The 20412-nt window shown below is 40.2% G+C and overlaps 1 protein-coding gene across 4 annotated transcripts in view; it reads right to left on the reverse strand.

Annotated features, from left to right (window-relative positions):
* ZNF536 (zinc finger protein 536) overlaps positions 1-20412 on the reverse strand; it is a 344640-nt gene that overhangs the window by 182280 nt on the left and 141948 nt on the right. For all 4 annotated transcript variants that reach the window (XM_050979000.1, XM_050979001.1, XM_030227630.2 and 1 more), the window contains exon 6: positions 2011-4182. In XM_050979000.1, the coding sequence (XP_050834957.1) occupies positions 2011-4180 (2170 nt within the window). In that variant the 5' untranslated portion in view covers positions 4181-4182. The remainder of the gene's footprint in view (positions 1-2010; positions 4183-20412) is intronic.

A 20412-nucleotide genomic window follows, 5' to 3' on the forward strand; every position in this document is an offset into this window, starting at 1 on the left:
CACATGCTTTGATATAAATGTATCAGGTGTGAAAAAAACCATTTTAAATAAATTTTAGTTCAAGTTAAAAATAATTTTAAATTAGTGGTCACAGAGACGACAGCACTGCAGGGTTTTTTGCCTCTAAGGACAGGAAAAACTTGTCACAATAATATATTTAACGAACCAGAACGCTTGGAATTAAAGTTTTCAGGGCACTCAAAATGCAGCAACTTTCACATGCATTGTTTCAAATCCTCTTCAATCTTTATCAGTTCAGCCTTACTCAGAAAACTCTGGGGCTGTATTTTTCAAAACTTTTCCTGACAGCCTTTAAAGGCTTCAGACAGAATTTGAACAATTTCAGGATCTTTTCTTTCTGAAAAGATCTTTTCTGATTGCTCTATGGCATTGCAAAACAGAAGTGGCAATTTTTATAATAAAGAGTATTCCCCCCCCCCCCGCCACAATGTGTAGGATTTTTTAAAGTGAAAGTTAGAAAAATAATCTTCTTCATCCTGACATATTTTCAATCCTCTTAAAAGAATCTCAACAACTATATATAGTATGAAATTCGCTCTTGCTTGTTAGCCTTGTTCCTACACAGAATTTTCTAAAGTGTCTCCCCAGTAATAAATTGCAAAGGAGGCTATGACTCTAAGAGTAGACTGTGTTTCATGGGTATTTAAACAACAGCATTAAGTACTATAGGAATCTGTGGAATGTGGAGTGCAGATTTATGTGTCTTAACAATTTCTTTACTGGTTTGCAATAAGCCAGCAAACTAACACTATTTTTATATTAATTTGGCCTCAGAAGTAGAGTATACTGGAGCATGACAAGAACAACAAAAGTAAACTGGCATATACTTAATAACTGTAACAGTGAATTGCCTCCAATACTAAAATATTTATCGAAACTGGGGGGAAAAAAGCTAAAAAGAATTACCCTCAACAGCCTGCTACCAGCTCTTTAACAGTGGGCAATGTAATGCCTTAAGGTACCTCAAACTGTCTTTCATTTTCTAGACTTAATGGCTGATTGCAGAAATCAATGTTGCCATTAGTAACAGAGTATTTGTTATGGCATGATTTCCTCTGTTGTTAGGCTTGCAGAATGATTACAGTATTAGTGAGGTGCTTTCTTTATAAAGGGCTGAAGATATAACTTTCAATTTACTATCCATTAGTAAGTGACTTTGGAAATATACATGAGGCCAGAAATCTTACCTGTTATTACTTGGAGATTTTATTTCAGCAGTCATAGACTAGTAACTTTAAAAATTGTACCAGGAAGCTCAATATTTTATAGAGATCCCCAATGAAATATTATCTGCTTTGCTATTTTATACAAAGCAAGTTAACATGACATATAATACAATTAAAATGTTTCAGTCCGACTTCTGTTTTTCTTGTAATTTCAAACGGGTCTGAATTAAGCAGAAGGCTTCATACAAGTTAAAATCTGCACATAAGTTAGAAGATTGTCAAAAGGTTAGTAATTTGTATTTCTGAATCTCTTTTTTTAATCAGCCCAGTGGCCAGGTACAAGGACATAGCTAAGGAACTGACGTGGCTGTCAGAAGGAGGGCAATCAGAGAGGGGAGACAACATGCAATTTATTAACTGCAGCTCAAAGAAGGCATCTTTCCTCACCCTTTAACACGGGGGACTGGGCAGGATCTGCAAGAGAGACACCATGAATAGCAAAGGAGGAGAAAACCACCTTCCAAAACCTGGAGGGAGAGGCCCTGGAAGCGACAGAGCCATTGGTGGCTGCAGATCCTGCAGGGTGGGAAGGTGTCAGCTGAAAGGCTGGGAAACCTGCCCTTGGAGGGGGAAAGGGTGAGCAGAGAATTAACCTCAAAGGCATTGCAGGAACCCAAACACAGATGTTCTGGCAAATAATAGCACATCCCTGTGGACTATAGGAAACAACCTGACAAGAGAATGCATAAACTACTTTACTGCCATGATTTCAAATACAGCTATGAAGCTTTCAGTGCAGAGAGGGAAGAAGAAGTTATCATACCTGAAGAGGAGGGTGAGGAAGGATGAGGGCTGTCCTCCTGAGCACTCCCTGTCTGCGAGAGACCCCCACCTACTCCACTTTCTTCAGTAATGTTAGAGGACCCTGGTGTTGTCGACCTGCTGACAGACTGAGACTCTTGATCACTTCCAGACCCACGCCGCTCATCGAGACTACCTTGAATTATTTCATCTTCTCCCTTCCTGTCTCTTTTGTGGACCCTGGAGTGAACGACCACTTGGTGGTATGTTCTAAAAACCCTTCCGCAGTCCGGGCATTCAGTTGGCTTTTCTTTCATGTTTCCATGACTTTGTAAGTTGTAATCGAGTCCCTGGTTCATACCATGTGACAAAAAATCTCTACTGCCTTCTAAAGGGTCTAGTTTGCTTGGCAAGTCTCTCTGATTGCCCATTTTAGTGCTGTGAACCAAATCAGCAGGCATTTTCTGCTTAGAGCCATCTGCTCCTACTAACACATACTCCCGCTTCTCCTTATCAAACATAACTCCAGCATTTGCCAAAGTGTCTTCGTGGCTGCGCTGTATCTGCTGCTCTTTAGACAAAAAGCCATGTTCCATGGCCATTCCCCTTGCCATAAGCTGCCAGGCCTGATAGCTGTTTACTGGATCCATCTCTGCTGCTTTGGCGGCAGCTTGTAACCTTTCTATACAGCTGGATTTCAGAGGAGGCACCAGATTGAGACAGCCCAATAAAGAATGTTTATCCCCTTCGGCAATACTGTGGCCAATGCCAGAAATGGGCGAAAGGAGCTTCCCCAAGACTTCCTTCTCTTTCATGGGCATATCTCCTTTGTTGTAGATCTGATTTTGTTCACTCAGCCTCGCCTTGTCAGGGGGAAGAAAGCCACTCTGCAAACATGACAGATATCTTGAATACAAGTTTGCATGAGCTTCCTGGGACATGCTGCTGATGGAGACAGGTACTTCGGGATCATTAGGAGATTTGTTCTTTACAGATAACTTATTCAGGTGAACTTTCATGTGGTTTTTAAGAAACCAAGGCTCTTTGAATCGCCTCCCGCAGATCTGACAGCAGTGTTCAAAGGAATCCTTGTGCTTTCTCATGTGGCCTTTCAGGAACCAGGCTTGGCTAAACACTTGGCCGCACACCTCGCAACGAAACTCATTGGTGGATTGCTCCCCGTTCCCGTTGGAGCCCTGGCCCTGCGCTGACTCTGCAGTTATGTGAGCCTTCTCCACGTGGCTGATCAGCTCCTCCTCCTGTGAGGCAGCAAAGTCACACAGAGTGCACTTGTAAGGCTTGTGTAGGATCCTTATGTGCCTGTCCAGCTCTTCTCGCTTCTTAAACTTGCCTTTGCAAAACGTGCATCTGAACCCGGCTGTCTGAGCGACAACCTCTTCCTGGACACTGGCTGGCTTGGGAGAGGGAACAGGGTTTGAAATATCAGGTGTGCTGTGATTAGGTGGCACAGACAAGTTACAGTTTGCGAGCGGCATGGGCTGGGTGTGCTGCTGCGCTTTCACATCGGGCCGTGGCTGCAGGAGGCTGCTCTTCATCTGCTTGTCCCGAAGAATTGCTCTCTCCTCCAGCTCATGCAAAAGTCTGTTTTCTTCTCGCACCCTTCCACGCCCTTTGCCAAGGTTTCCAAGCTTGTGAGTGCGCAGGTGTATCTTCAGGTTGCCTTTCTGAGCTGCCCTGTGGTCACAGTAGGGACACTTGAAGGGTTTCTCTCCAGTGTGGGTGCGCATGTGCAGCGACAGGATGCTGTTGAAGCGGAAGCGTTTCCCGCACAGGGGACAGGGGTACTTCCTGTTCTTCCTGGCGTCATCCTCGATGTCGCTCATCTGAGACATGATCCCCAGGTTCTGCCCATTGAGGAACTGCTGCAGATCCACACGCCCGTTCAAGCTGGTGTCGACCTCTCTGTTGAGCTGGTTTGCCAGCAGGGCCATCTGGCTGCTGATGGGCTGGTTTGCTATGGACATGTGACTTTTGTCTTCTAGTGGCACTGATGCCTTCTCCTCGGGATTCTGCCTGTTCTGGAGCTCTGGGAAGGCATGGCTGAGCTGGGAAGTGATCTGGTGCAGCTTCTGACTCATTGAATATTGCCCATTGAGTATGGTGCTGTTGAGATGGGCGTCAGCTTCTGGCACAGCTGAAGAAACACCAAGGCACAAACTAGCTTCCTCCATCTCTGAAAATCAGAAGATATTTTAGATTCAGACTGTGAAAGAGTTACAAGCATTGAACACTGGCGTACAATTTGCATTTTATGTTTTACCTACTCATAATAATGCAAAGGAATTAGTGTAAAAACAATTAAAAGTGTATTAAGTGCCAACTGTGCTGCACAGTTCTGATCATACATGTATGCATTCTGCATGTGTACCAAGAACTATTCATTACTATTTTAAAATATGCGACAATTTCAAAATCTAATTATTACAGAAGGGGCAAAGGCATTTACCACCTCCCTTGTCCTTCTTGTGAAACTGCACCTGTCTGTATTTCTAAATCTATAAAAAAGAAATCTTATGCATCTCTCCCATTTTCATTTAAAAAGCCAGCAAAAAAAAACCCCAAAATAGAAATCCATTTGTAACTTTCAGTTCCATTAACCATATTCAATATATTACACATTCTGCAATGAGAAAGATAGTTTTATGATTTGACAAAAAACCGATGGTATGATATTTACTGGTGTACAATAAAACAAGATAATGTTTTGGGAAAAAATAAAGGACAAGCTTTAGAACAATAAAAGGGATTTTGCTTTAGTCAACAAAAAGTGCAGTAATATCTCATTAAGCTGATTAGTATGCTGCTTAGAAACAGTACTAGGTGCTGTAACACATGATTATAATCATAAAAATCCTTCAGTGTTTGCAAGTAAGCATTAACGAGGTATATTAAATTTTAAGGAGACTGTGACTAGCAGCTTTGTAAACCTCTGAGATTAAGATTTAACCCTTCTGTTACAAAACATTGTTATTTTGTCATTTTGAAACTGAGCCCATCAAAAGGCACATAAATTATCTTCTGCCAAGTCTTTTAATTCATCCTTGAGAACCTTCAGATTTCTGTTCCTAGGAAAACTTGCCAGATTACAGAAGGAATATCTCTGTCCTTCGATGGGTGATACATGTGATTTAAGACACTTTGATTTGTTTTAAAGAGCTCTCTTATAGAACTAGATAAAACCAATTAAAATCTGGGAAAGGTGTTGTGGAAAGCCTCAACAAGTTTAAGAATTCTAATAATTTTCCTAATACACAGTAATGACTACAAATTGTAGCTACACTATGTATATTGCAGGAAATTAGAATTCAAAGCTGTTTGTTAAACACAAGTGCTCTGTTCTGGTCTGCATAATTGTCCACAATAATCCATCCTTGCCACTTCTCTACTCTATACAGATATAATGTATCTATAAAATTCTGTTAAAAATATAAAGTTTCCCATAACTAATTCATAAACTATATGATGCTATAAGATTATATTAGACTACAATTAAGATTTTTGTTGTTCAGTGGCGTGATTTGACACTTTATTCACTCTCAAAACCACTGAATTCTATAGGTTCTTAAAAAATTCATTTGGTCACCCCTTTCTTTGGCTTTTCCCAAAAGCATTTTTTCCCTGTGTCTTCCACAAAGGCTCCAGGCACACCCTGGGTGGACCCCACTCCTCACACAGCTACACAGTGGCCACTTGATAGACAATTTAAGGTCCAGATCTGGCACACACTTAAAATGCATGTAATTGTGCTCATGGGAGCAGTCCAGTAGACTTCAAAGGGTGACTCTTGAAAGCCAAGTTCCACACATGATTAAGTATTTGCAGGATCAGGGCCTAAAAACAAAGTATGGGAGGTCTTTGAGGGGAGACCTCTTTGCTCCTGACAGGATGACTGAGGTTGTGACACAATGCAGATCTTGTAAGTACAGGAAAGAGTTACATTCCTGTGTATTAAAAAAGAATAAGAGCTACCTAATTTTGCCCATATACACAGCAGATCATTTTCAAAATCTAACAGTCTGATTTGGGTCACATGTTGGGGACCCATAATTTGCCCACTGTCAATTGTTGTTATTCATAAAAATATAAAGAAATCGAGTCCATAAAAGGACTCCACTTAAATTTAGCTTGCAATGTCTGATTTCCAAAGGTAGAGAGTAGGAGAACATAATCAAGCCAGGTGTTCACCCAAGGCCATGTAGCAAACAAGGAAAATTCTTAATTTCCATTCAAGTTTTCTGTGCAGCAGACCACAATCATTCAAAATGTGGGTACACACAAGCCACTTTTTTTTTTTAATTTTTGAAAGTTTGCTTAACTTTTGGAACAAACCAAATTCATGTTCAAAAGGATTAATTAAACAACTGAATACTTGTGGTCTTTTGGTCTGCCATTGCCTAAAGTTATCTGAGATTTTGAGTATCTGCCTATGTGCTTCTTAAAAAAAATAACAAATACTCTCCCAAACAACAACACAAGAGAAACCCCAAAACCTGAATCTACTTTTTGTCTGGATTCCACATACCCAGGAGTGTTATTTCTCCCCACCAAGCTTAAACAAGGCATGCTGGCAAACAAGAATGCCACAATTCCAGAAATGCATAGCATGTGCTGACACACACAAACATTGAAGAATGTTTAGAAAGGTCTTTGTGAATTGTCATTATTCTATAACAGCTTCAAAACTACAGTCTAAATTTCTTTTTTTTTTCAGTTGATCTAAATAGGACCTGGTGCTTTTACATGCTCAGAAAGGTTTGGGTAGTTAATTTTAGCATTTTATGCTCTATCGAAGTTTGGAAATGCTGACAGATCCCAGTGGAATTTATTAATTCTGATGTTTAACCCTAAGCATCAGTTCAAATGTATGGTTATTTGGATTGGGGAGGGGAGTTGTGGTTGAGGTTTTAGTTATTCTGTGCTTCTTTTTCAAATATAACTTTAATAAAGGAACAGCAGTTGTAGCTGGAACATGGTAAGTTTTCCAATTTTTCCTTTTTCCTATTTTCTGTCTTCCAAAATAACACAGAAATATTTTATGTAAAATATTGAGAGAACAAGTAAAAAAATTAGTTTAGAGGAATACCAAATCCATAATTTCTCATTTAAAGACTAATAATGCTGGATCAAGTCGAGGGAGCCTAACCCCCCCCCCCCCATGGATCTTATGGCATGGCAAATGTTTTACATTTTTTATTAAATATGCAGAAAGGTCAGCAAAGCCTTTGCTTAGTGAGCAACAAGCAGCTCTGAATGCTGCCCACTCTGATCAGCCATGCAGTTCCTGGGATCCAGCTACCCCAATCTCAAGATGTATTCTTCACTCAAACTGCATTTCCCCCTCATCTGCCCCTGTTTCTTGCAGGCCTGCTCCTTCCTCTGGCTCTGAATTGGCTCCTCTGTTCCTCACTCCAACCTGGCATCATTGCAAAGTACAACCATGGCACTGAAAGTACTGCCCTGTGAAATTTCTCCTCCTGCCATGCTCAGTTACAGCTTTTCTGAACACAGGGACCTTGCTACTGTTCAGCTTTCACAGGAACCACTCCTGGTATCCCTTAGCCCTTTCACAGCAAAACCTACCAAAATCTCATCTTGTATCCACATGCAAGACAGAAACAAAACACAGCCTCATCCATCATTCCACTATGAATTAGATAACTCAATCTAATTTTCCTAATTTCTCTAAAAAAAAAAAAAAATTAGCAATTTCATTCTATCCCTCTTTATCCATCATCCCTGTCTAGATCTATGGCCAGAGAGGGCTGCACCAGGTGGAGCAAGGGGCTTTCATTGCCCAGTGAGGCCCCTGCAGTTCATGGTGCCCACCTCGGTGTCACAGTATACAAAAATAAAAAATCTGAAAAAGTCAATTTATAAGTGCTGCTTTGATGCTCCATGATTGGGAAGACCTCTAGCTTTCAATTGTTAAATACATAGTCTGTCACATTATTTTCATGGTCCTGATCTCTCATATAAGGAAGGCACAGAATGTTTTGCCATCTCTCGTGCTGGGAACAGAAGCACAATGTTCTCTGTAGTTAACAAATGTTTACAAAATGAACTGCAAATCAAATTTGAGATTGTTAAAGAATTCAAAATATATTTGTTGAAGTTTATTTAGTATATTTCTGACCTTTTATTATCTCAAATGTTGGGTAAAGACAGTGTCTCTCAAGACAAGGCACGGCACCAGAGCGTGTTGGGATCAGGAATTATGGGCTGCCCTTTCCAACCTAAAGAAACCCTCAGCTCTTGCCCAGGTGAGTTGCTGTGGCCAAAAAGCCCCACACCAACCCTGCTGCAGACACAGGCTACACCCAGCTGAGTTCACTCTGCACTGGGCAGGGCAGCAGCACCCCTGGGAGGCAGCACATCGACCATCCAAGGCCATCTGCCCACCAACTGTGCCCCGTGTGCAGGATCCTCTTCCTCTGAGGAGGAGCTCAGCTTATGAAACTCACTATGGGATACAGATATTATAAAATACTCTCTCTCATCTCCTACATAAAGGTACAGTGAGACATTCAAGTCCCTTTGATGATACTAATAGTTATTTTGATTTCACTCACATTTTTGCCCTCAAGACTATTTCCTGCGATATCAATAGCAAAAGTTCTGGCTTTAGCCATTTCAATTGAACACACAGATTTTATTTAACTATTTGAAATGGATTACTGGAATTTAAAACCAATTATGACACCAGAAATGCCTGTCATCACAACTACATTAATGTAATACGAGAAGCTGAGCTTCCTCTTGCTGGAAACAGAGGGAAAAAAATTATGGCAAGCAGGATGAGAGAATTTAAAGATAAATCTATGCCTGAGCACACATGTAAACATATGCAGGCACACGAATATCTGTATACAGACACATATGTGCAGACACACACCTGTTATCTTTGTAAACAGATGGACCAAATTCAGCTCCTATTTACACCTGTTCATTCCTGCTGGACACACACACACACACACACACTGAAGCTCTCCCCTCTTCAGTGCTGTAGAGAAAACAGTCATTTTAAAGCCACTGTTGTGCTGTTATTATAGCTTAGATTAGGTTAGTTAAAAGATTTACAGTTCAGTAAGCAAAGTAATGCTTTACAAGCTCACGTGTTTAAACGACAAGCTCGCTCTGGCCCTGATCCTCTGAGCAGTTAGAGCTACACACACTGTTACTTATGCTTTCAGAATATAGACCTGGTATTTATCTTTCCAGCTAGAAAAATTCACATATATCTACATTATCTTGTGGTCCACTGGCAAATTCTAAATACTCCAATACAGACTGCTTCTGTTCTTAGCAACTCGTAAACAGGTATTGCTGAGATCAGAATATATATTGAATTTTTATTAAATATTGTTCTTATTGTTGCAGCAGAAACAGTTGAACTAAAGCTGTTATAAGCATAATACACTCCTGTTAAGAAATACAGAACACCAGACTACTGAACCCTTTCAGGGTCATTAAACAGCTGTAAACATTATTACAAAAATAAACCAGAGATTTCATGCTTACATTTTAGCCCAGAGCTTGGTGTGCTGAGCAAGTACATTTTTTTCATCTCTTACAATCAACGCTGGTGACATTTGGGCATCCAAACAAATTACATCACAAATATTACTGAGGTGGGTAGGATACTGAGCAGTTTATTTGCCAGATGATTAATATATAAACAGTAGGGCAGGATAAATGACCTACTCTTCTTTGACTGATTTGTAGGCAATACTAAGAGACATAGATGTAAATAGTAAGATTTTAACAAAAACATGTGTGCACGGAAGGGGAGGGGAGAGATCAGCTGTATTTAATGCCACCAGGACAGCATTATCCAGTCTGATAAAATGAAATAAACATTAGGCCAGATTCTATTCTCATTTTACTTATGTAAAATAGAGTAATTGCATTGACTTCATAGGAGTTTTTGTTAAGTAGGTGTCCTGTTCCTTGGGGTATAATATAATTATATCAGGAAAATATATGGTTTCTGGAGTATAACAGGATGTCTTTAAAAAAAGAAAGTTGGCCCACAGGTAATGTGTCCTATCTACTTGTTTTTATTTAAACATATTAAGGCCAGCTTGGTAATTGGCTATCACCATTAGTGCCATTAGCACATTTAGGCTTTGTAGGCATTGCAGAGCACGTGTAACTCGCAGCTCCCGAGAGCTGGTTTGAAGCAGGAGCAGAGCACAGCCTCTCTGTGGGCTCTCAGAGCTCTGGGGGAAGCAGGGCTGCCCCATCCCACAGCCCCAGGAGGCTCCAGGGCTGCAGCCCCACACCAACACCCACCCTCCAGCGCCGGGACCACGCTGGGGGCAGCCGGGAAGGCATTTGACAAAACTGTAGCTGCTTTGTAGTGCTGATATTTAAACAAGCTGCTTATTGATTCCAAAACAAAGTACTCCTTTAGTAACAACAGAGCCAACTCATTCCACAACAGTTTTTATGTCTTAAAGAAGGGTTAGCAGAGGGATTTTGAAATTTCAAAAGTCATTAGCAGACAGAAAGCGGTTTGCTGAGGCTGTACTGCCTTTACTTTGGGCTGGGAAGAGAGTGGCTTTCTAAAATACCTGTTACATCTGCAGGGTACTTTCTAGTTAGCACAGCCTTTGGGACTGATAACTGATCAGTGGAAGATAAATCACCAGAGCAGTCTTTGGTTGGTAGCACCCATGGAGTGGAGGACTGTGAACCATTTGTGATCACAATCTAGGAAGATGAGCACAGAGGAGAGGAGAGGTCATTTATAAATCTCACTCACAGATTAGAGTAGAAAGATTAGAAGAATGCAGACAAGCTGTTTGATTTATTGCTACTTTGCATGTGACTTAGCAAAATCTGTTTTCCTTTTTATTTATTCTATTTCACTTGCATATACTTAAGAAGTCAGATCAAAAGAAGAGAAAGATAAATAATTGGTACTGAAAGTCCAGTAGATTAAAATATTAAAAAAAAAAAAAAGATTATTTTTTTTTTTCCAGGCACTGGTTGCATCTAGGATCATTATTTCTTAGCTTATAAACATTGACTCTCATTTTACTTTTTTTTCATAGTGATCTTTTGATGGTAAAAGTAAAGAAAAGAGTGATACCAAAATTCATACTAGAGCCTTATTTGCGGAATGCTTCATTAAACTAAAGCTTCTGTTACTTTAGAAACAGCATTTTTTAAAGTAAATTTGTTATTTTCATGTAATTTGGAATGTATACAACTGATTAAACCCTCTCCAATTTGATCAATTTCCTGTAGCTCCTATCTGATCATTCACTTTAATTAATCTAACTGGCATCCACATCAGATTGAAGAAACCTTAAAATTAAGCTTTTAATGAACCACTTTACCATCACAGAGTACAAATAAAATAATAAAATGCCTGGAAGACTCTACAAAGCATATTTATTATTTCATTTTTTTTGTCATTTTTACAGCATGGAAAGGGCTCTGAATCTCCTATTCTCATCTGAGGACACTGCACTGCACTGGAAGTGTGCAACGCTCTAACCCATTATATAACATTAAAGGATACATAATGTTGACCCTATTAATCCTGCATTCCTCACACAGGAAAGTTCCAAATAAAAGGCCAAGCATTTCAGCTGGGTGAGGACAGGGGGATCAGGCCCCCTGAACCAATTACAAAGAGATCAATACAGAAGAGTTAAGACCACAGAACTCAAAGCACAGTTTGAAACAACTTAAATCCAAAACTGTAATGATGGGTTGATGATTTTCTTTTTTTCATTTCACAAAGGCTTAGACTTAGATTTTGTGCACAGCTAAATATAATGTCAAATGCACATATGTCCTGAAGATCAAAGTATGATTGACTGTGAAATATTCATATGTGATAGCCCAGCGAGATTTTGTTCACAAGGGCACCTGTCAGAAGCATAAGCTTGGATACAAATCATCAAATAAGTATGTGAAATCATTACTAAAATCCAGGCATGCAATCAGATAGTCAGTTGTCTGAAACTGCTGGACTGTAGCCAGCACAGTGGCTCAACAGACTAATGCTTTGGTCTTTGCAGATCCTCAGGGCCCTGGTTCAGTTCCTCCTGCTACTGGTCAGGTCAACTGTCTGTACCTAGGGTTGACTTTCTTGGCACTTAATGCTAAGAGCAAAGCAAAAAAACCTGAGTCCATAAGTTGCCTTTGACCTGAGCCACAGAAACATCTGCTGGTTGAGTCATGAAGTGCTTGTTGGCCAAGTTTAACAGGATCTGAGCCTGTTGCGGATCAGCTCTCTCAGCAGTAGGTGTCACTGCAATAAATAGATGGATTCCAAGGGACAAAGACACACATTGCCTGGGAAAATGCATAAACAGAACATCCCTGAATAGAGAGACTTTTGAAAAGTATGTGGTCCAGTTAGACTTTATGCAAAATGTTGGGAATCTGGTTTAGGGAGGAATTAAATTGCATGAGTGGGATTGCCAACAACAACAACAGCACCGTCATTCTGTCCTTTAGTCCTGTGTCACAGAGATCCTTTAATTCACATTAATCACCTCCCTGCAATCCCAGGTCTATTAGGTAAAGACTGCTACAGTTAAACCTTTAAAAAAAAAAAACTCTCTAACAAATTAAGTCATTTGCTCTAGTGGAACAAAAGACCTAGTTATATGGAAAGAATCTGCACACTCAAATGTAGTTGTAGGACTGAAAGACCCCAAGGTTAGCCTATTTTTTGTCAAATTAGAGAGCCCATAGCCAACCCTATCTGCATACAGAACAAGGAGAGAGAGAATACTTATAACAGCTTGGGAGGTGGGGGGATGATGTCTCAAGTATAGATTTAATTAATAGAATGCATATTTTGAAGAAGCAGTAACCAATTTATATTTTAAACAGAAATATTTTGTATGCCAAGTAATATCACAGAGATGTCAGCCAAGTCTACACCATATTTGGTTTCATTATCACAAAATGGTTTGTAGGATAATTAAGGATGCTCCAAATTGCATGCTATTGAGTTAGACTGTAGACAAAACAATGCATCACTAAGCATATGGGCTACCTGTGATGACATCAAGACAGAAACTACGTGCCTAAGAAAATGTTTTAAGAAAAAAGAAAGATTAATACATTAAACCTTGTGTAACCTGTTGCACATGAAAGAGAACACATGTGATAATACATACATTTAAGTACATATATAATACAACTGCATTTATTTTACTTCTAATAATTCTAAATGGAGAAAAAAAGAGAGGAAGAAATATAGAGAGAATGAAAAGATAAATTGCTGGATTCTTCAGGGTCAGCATATTTAAGAAAAAAACAACATTAAAAAAAAGTCACCCCCCATGAAAAGCATAAAGGGCCAGACTACACATGTGGAAAGAGCTCCTCCTTTCCCCCCAGCAGCTGCTAAAACTTCCCCAGCAGTTACTCCCACCAGCTCCTGCCCCAGCATTCCCTAAAGGCCTCCAGCACATGAGACCCCAAAGCAAAGTATGATTGACTGTGATCAGTTCAGAGAGGAGAGGAACACCCTGCTAAATGTTTCTTTGCTGGGTACAGAAATATCCAACATCTTAATACCCTGGCTGTGGAAACAGGTAGAAATTCAAAAGTAATTTGCCCAATTTCTGTGCTCCCAAAGAGTGTAAAGGAACCAAGGTTTTCAGAATTTCAGCACTGTAGAAATAAGTATCCCAAACTGATCATTTCCACATCTCATTTAGGAAAAAGCTTGCCATATATCTTGACTTAAATAGATGGCTCATCCTCTGTAAAGAAGCCAGGGACAGCATCCAGAACTCTTGACTCCCATTGCTTAGTCCAGTATGCCAGATAGCTTTCCTTTATCAAACATAATTGACTGCTGAATAGACAGGGATTTTAACTCATGGCAAACCTATCAGAATAATTTTTTTTGCTTCATTTAAAATACTAGAAATTTTTTTTTGTTTGTTTTTTAATAACAGAGATTCTTGGCTGTTAATACTTTCTCTCTCCAAATTCTATCGTCTTTCTTCCCTCATTCCAACTGATATATTTTTCTTCTCCCTATAACACATAGACTTAGTGACAAAAAATACCACACATAATTTAGATGGTCATAGTGATTCCTAGATACAAGTGGCTTTGATGAGTTATTACTCATCATATTAGTTTAATACTAATTTCCAGGGGGGGAAAGGAAAAAAAAGGATAAAGCTGAGAAAGCCGTAAAGTTTGAGTGGAATGAGATAGAGTAAAAGATGCAGTTGAAATAGGCAGGGACTCTAGTAGCAGGTTAATGCTGGAAAAAAAAAGCAAACATTTCATAGAATACCCTTTGAGTTTGTGGTTTCCCAAAAAGCAGAAAGGAAAAACTCATTAAAGAATTAAGTGGAAAAGACAGATGAGGAAACACCACACAGACTAAGGCATAAAAAAATGTACTTAATTGTCACCAAATAAAATGAAGCAGAAGAAAACACAAATCCCCTTTATTCCATTGGAGTTCTGTTCTGCCCATATTCTTACTGATACACCACTGCTTCTGTCATTTAACTTTATTAATTGATCACTGTCATGAACACAGGAGCAGAGCTGGGAACTCAAAGGCCAACTTGTACCTCCTAAGCTGCTTTCCCACTGATACAAGTGGCTCAGGCTTACCAGGGTGTGGTTAGCAGTCACTGTGCTGCTCAGACACCGCCCCCCCCAATCTGGGGTCAGAAATCTCCAAAAAACAAGCTCTTTATCATATGTCCTTTTAGAGAAGCAAAAATAAATACATCACACTTCTCTTTCAGAGGGAGAAATACAACCCCAAACAGCAACATCCCATAACAAAAGTAACTTACAAGTGGTATTTTCCTGTATTTTCCCAGCTGATTTAAAATCCTCTCTACCTGTTGCAGTGAGATTATTTTATTATTCTCTTCCTCTGAATGATGGTACCAAACAGTTGTAACAATTTTTCAGTTAAACCAAGGGAATAACAATGATGTCACACCAGTGACCACAAAAAAAAGTCCTATCTTTGCAGTGCTCTTGGCTGCAGTGGGGCGCAGCCCCTGGAGGGAACAGAGAATCTCCTCCCTTTGCCCTGAGGAATCAGGTACAGGAAAAGGAATCACCTTGTGCATCTCTCCATGGAAGCAGAGATGTGAGCAGACTATGGTGAAAGAGGACACGTGTTTAAGTGCAATAGCCTCCAGGACCCAACAAGCTGGGCACCAACTGCTGCTTGGGCAACCCTGGTTTATGTGGGCACAGTAGCTTTGATCATTAATAGAAAGGGCACTGAAAACCTGGCAGACACATGGCAGATAGATGAATAGGAGGAAAAGGAATACTGTAAAATACAATAACATTTCAAAGCTACCTGCAGGATAAAAAATTCTTTAGATAATTTTGAAGGTAATTGCAACATTGCAGGTCCTTGGCTGAAAAGACAGCCTCTCGTGGTGCTAGGTGAGTGGTAACAAAGCTGACAAAGAAAGTCTGATAAATGCAATCCCAGGATGACAGACCCTGGCAAGTTCAATTACAGTTGCAAAGTCCGGTGGGAGATGGACTCTGCTGACTGTAACATATCCTTAGCAGCCAGCTCTGGCCACAAACAGCTCTGACCAAACTCCTTCCAGTGACTGACAACATCCCAGGAGCCCTCAGTCCCACAGTGAGCTGAGAGCAGCTACAGTTATCACAAGGACCAGGGACTAACAGGGACTGCTTCACTGCAAGATTTCAACACAACACGTAAATAAACGCCACAAACTCTCACTGAAACTACTTCAAGCCTCTTGAAAAACCTGTGCAAATGAGCAGTTTGTGTTCACTTTCTCCAGCTCGTGTAAAGCTTCACTCCATGTTAATTCACACTGCTGCAAACCAGTGTGACTCCAGGTGACTCCAACATAAAACACAGAGCCAGACCAAAGGAGGGGGAAAGGCTTGGTGGCTCAGGTTCAAGCACCTGGCCGTGGGAGGCAGTGAGTGGGCTCCCACTACTTGCAACACGATTTTCAGAGAGATTCTCATCCTACAGGACCGAATCCCAAATCTCCAGAGCTGAGAGCATTTAGGAGTTCCCTGCTTGGGTAATGGTATTGCTCCTCTTGCCCAAGGAGAAACTCGTTTTTCTGAATTCCAGCCCCTTGCACCTACACTTATGAATATGGAGATCATTATACCTCTTTCTAATTAAAAGGATTTTCATCTCCTCCTTAGTTTTATACTTCAGAATAGACTAACTATTCTTATTTGATGTGAGAAAGAAAGAAGATGTATAGAGCAAATTGTGGCTCCTCATACTTCAGTGCAAAATTATCTGAGAATTTAAGTCAACTTTAATCAAAGTATCTGGCTTCCTTGCAGCTTTATTTTCTTTTTTTTTTTTTCTTTTTGAGTAACAAAAAAAAGTCTTTCCCCAATTTTTTGTTGAATTTTATTTTCTGATTGACTTTTTTAGTAAAAAAACTAAACTCACAGTGTTATTAAATAACTTCTTTGTTCTCTTTCTGTGTTTTTGAAAAATATTGTAAAATGACAATGGTATAAAAATTATACTGTAAAAAGTGTAAGCACTGTGAATGAGCAGAGTTATTCATTTATATCCCCAGCTTATGAAATGCCTGTATCACGTATCCTTTATCCAACAGCAGACTCTTTTAGCTTCAATCAGCAGAGCTAACAATATGTTATTGATATGATTTCAGGAAGCTGTCAGCAGGCAGCTTTGCTTTCAGCTCCTCAGCTCTGGTGAGCACACAGAACCTACCTGTGCCTCTCCCGCAGGAGAGCTGGCAGCGAGGTGCACATTCCTGTCAGCTGTCACAGCAGAATAAAGAGAAACCTAAACAGGTCTTCCTCACTACCTGCAAGCCCCACAGTCCTTACACAGAGGAAATGTGCTGCTGCTTCACTGGGAATGCTCAGCAGCACCACAAGCCCTGGGGTGCTGAGGGGTGGATCAGTGTCCCTGCAAAGGGCTGGGCAAGGAGCAGCAGGGCAGGTGACACAAGGCACTGCTATGGGCCTTCACCCTCCTGCCCCATGCTCACCTCCTCCCCCAGCTGGCCTTTCATAAGTTTCCACCCTCCTCCTGTGCCCTCCAATTCTGCCCAGCACAAAATGAGCAGGAAGATGAGTGAGCAGGGGGTAAACCAGGCGTTCACCTTCCCAGGCAGCAGCGGGGTGAAATGGTGCCTGAAGTTTTGCACACCCCAAGCCAGGTCTCCAGGAGCTGTCAGAGCCTGACTCCTGCACATGAAGGTGTAAATGGGGGTGCAAATCAGGACCCCTGGTGTCCTGGTGCACCTGTTCCTTTCAGCTCCCTTCAGAGAAGGGGTGCAGTCAAATGCTCTTCTATAAAGATGCAAACTTCTTCATTTTTAACCACTTCTGCTTGAAGGAAAAATAAAGTTAGCACACAATTAAGTCCAGTATTTTATAGATTATATTTATGTGCTACTTTATTTTCAGGATCTGAAGAATAATCACATATGCCAGAAGCCACGACAGGTAAGCTAAAAGTGCAGCTCTTTCCACTCTAGGAAACCAGTGGGTTTTGAAACTAGATTTCATATTGGCATACAAGCTTTAATAACAAAAGAGTATTTTGTACTATTAGATGTTGGTCATTTTTTTGTCTGACAAAGAGCAATAACAGGCTGCTGCAGGAGTTAGCACAGTTTTTGGTGAGGTTTTTTTTCCTCCAAATGATCAGAGAAAGTACCGTACTTTCAGGATGTGCCTCACTTGCTCTTGAAAGGGTAAAACAAAATATTCTCCTAGCTATTCTAAGCCTGCCATATAAGTATTATGCTGTTACAGATTTCAAAAGGTTAGCTTCAATGAACCTGACATCAGTATAACCCAAAATAACCCATTCAAGAGAAAAGTAAGAAATAATTGCTGTTTTCTCTTTTTTTTTCCTCAGCTATATTGCTATAATGATTTTGCATAACAGATTGAACAAAGTGCTGTTGTGACAGGTGGTAGAATTCAGCTAGTAAGCACAGAGACAGGGTTCAATTTAGTTTGTGAATCCTTTAATTGTTGTGCAGCTAATTAAAGAAGGTTCTTTACACTCGCAAGTGTTTACCGTTGCTAGTATGCATACATGAAAAATTAAATTGTGCCTTCAAGGGCTGAGAACTATAGAAAAATCATAGCTGATTCTGCAACATGCTTACCAGCTCAAAATAGCTGCTTTTCACAATTGGAATTTGTAAAACTTTTTGCTAAGCAAATATAGAGCTAATTAGAAGTGTTCGTTGGACCAATTAACATTTAAATAAATAAGCCATATTGCACATTTCACAGTCTTTATTTAATGATGCTTCTTAACTCTTTGGAAAGATTCCTTTAAGTACAAATAAGTTGTCATAAAAATGAAAGACAAAAATAACACCATAACAGTATATTCTATGCTTTTTTCTTTTTTGCCTTGAAGTCTTCTCTAAAACTCTATACCTGTTACTGAGAAAGGGAGGGTACACAAATCTGGTTCCTTCTTTCATCTTGTCAAGTTACCTTTCCACCTTTTTGAATGCAAACAGAAAAACATATTTGATTACTATTTAAAGTGTTATGAGAGCTCTGTTTGTTTTGCCCCATGGAACAGAATCTGTTTTAGACAAAAATTCTTACTTTTATCTTATAAAATGGCCATTCCAGCCCAAAAGAAGGGTGTTCTCAGAAGAGACTGCTCTTAGAGCAACAAAAACAGCAGTTGGAAAGTTGCATATGCAAACAATGAAGCGACAGAAAAAACCTAAATCTGTTTTCCAGGCCTGCTGTTTGCATTCCCACAGCAAAACCAGCTCTGTTGTTATACCTAACCCCAGGGCTGCAATTGCCTGTCTCTTCGGGGTCAAGTGATATTTTGCTTTCAAAACAACTGTCTTTTAATTTAACAGTCCCTTTCAATCAATAGGACTCCTTCAGTTGGTGCTGAACATACATTTTCTCTCTCTCTTTCAACCTCCAAACCCTTACCTAACACAAAGGTTACATTAAAAACAGGGGGAAGGCTTCTTTCTACTTTTTTCCAAGATGCATTGCACTACCTTGCAATCACACTAAGAGCTAATGTGGAAGGACTCATTGTTGACCTTGGCTTCCAGCACAGAAAACCAAATTAATAAGGACCAATTAACATTCAAATAAATAAGGAAGATTAACAAAGAATACTCTGCATACCAAGAGGGTAAAATAAACTAGAGGAAGGAGTAGAGTATCTCCCTCAATCAGGAAGAGTGGAATTCTCCAGGCAGGACAGCAGCCCATCAGAGCTTGGATGCACAGGCTGCTCTTTCCAAGGCCTGATGAGCTCCAGAGGAGATGAGGCCATGTGTGATACAGGCAAGGCTCTACTTCTGGAAAGCCCTTGGGAAGATGTGCCAAGACCCCACAGTCCTGCATGATGCTCCTGTGAAAGGGAAGGTGCTTCCCACCTGCCTGGTCTCTGCTCTGCTCCTTTCTCCTGGGGCTGTTGGTGTTTGGGACGGCCTCTCCTGAGGCTGGGCCAAGGGGAACACGTGGCTTTGAGTTCACAGCTGGCCAGCAGCAGCCCAAGGCAGACACTTCTTGCATGGATTGTCAGCATATGAGGTTTCTGATTCAAGTTTCAGTCAGAAAGACGCGTTTGGTTTTGGTTTTTTTAGATTAAGTAAATTCTGCTTTGAGTCAAAGAGAAGAGGTGGCCAAAGAACAGCCAACAGCCCAAGAGGAAAGTGTTTGGGAAGTCCACAGAGACTGAACATTTTTTGGTTTAAAATGTGCATTCCATTACACTCCACCTGGAGGATCCAACCTAAGTTTTTGTGCTAATTAGGTAGTTGTTCTGAGTACAGAGTTGCAAAATACATGTATGAAGTTCTCAAAATTTCATGGTTCAGAGCAAACCTGTCTCTATACAACTTTAATTTGATATACGTCTTTAAACTTTCTTTGGGGGCAGTGGCGGGCACACAGGTAGCTAAAGCTGTAACCTGAAGCTACTTGAAGCTCCCTGTGCCATGGAGGATCAGAAATGGATCAGAAAATGCTACACCAAGAAGGATGAAAAGTGGTTGAACCCTCTACCTTCATCACCCTCTCTCTGCCTCTTGCTCTTCCTGTGGGTAAATCTACAAAATTTACTTTAAGCTGGCAAAATTTCTCCACCATTCTTGGATATCATTACCCCAACAGAACAATTAAATTCCCCACTAACTAATCATCTGCAAAGCCTGTCTCCTAAAAGGAAACTCCTCCTACACAAAGGTTATGAATAATTCTCAGAAGGTTACAACATGATCTATCATTTTAAGTATTTGGATCTGGAGTACTGGTTCAGGCCTCTAACTGACAGCCACCTTTATGAATAGTTAAGAGTTCACAGAGATGATTATCATGTACTATTTAAATATGTATAAAGGACAAAGATAATAACAATACTTTGCACTTTAAT

The sequence above is a fragment of the Serinus canaria genome, chromosome 11 (genome assembly GCF_022539315.1).
Source record: "Serinus canaria isolate serCan28SL12 chromosome 11, serCan2020, whole genome shotgun sequence".
NCBI lineage: Eukaryota > Metazoa > Chordata > Aves > Passeriformes > Fringillidae > Serinus > Serinus canaria.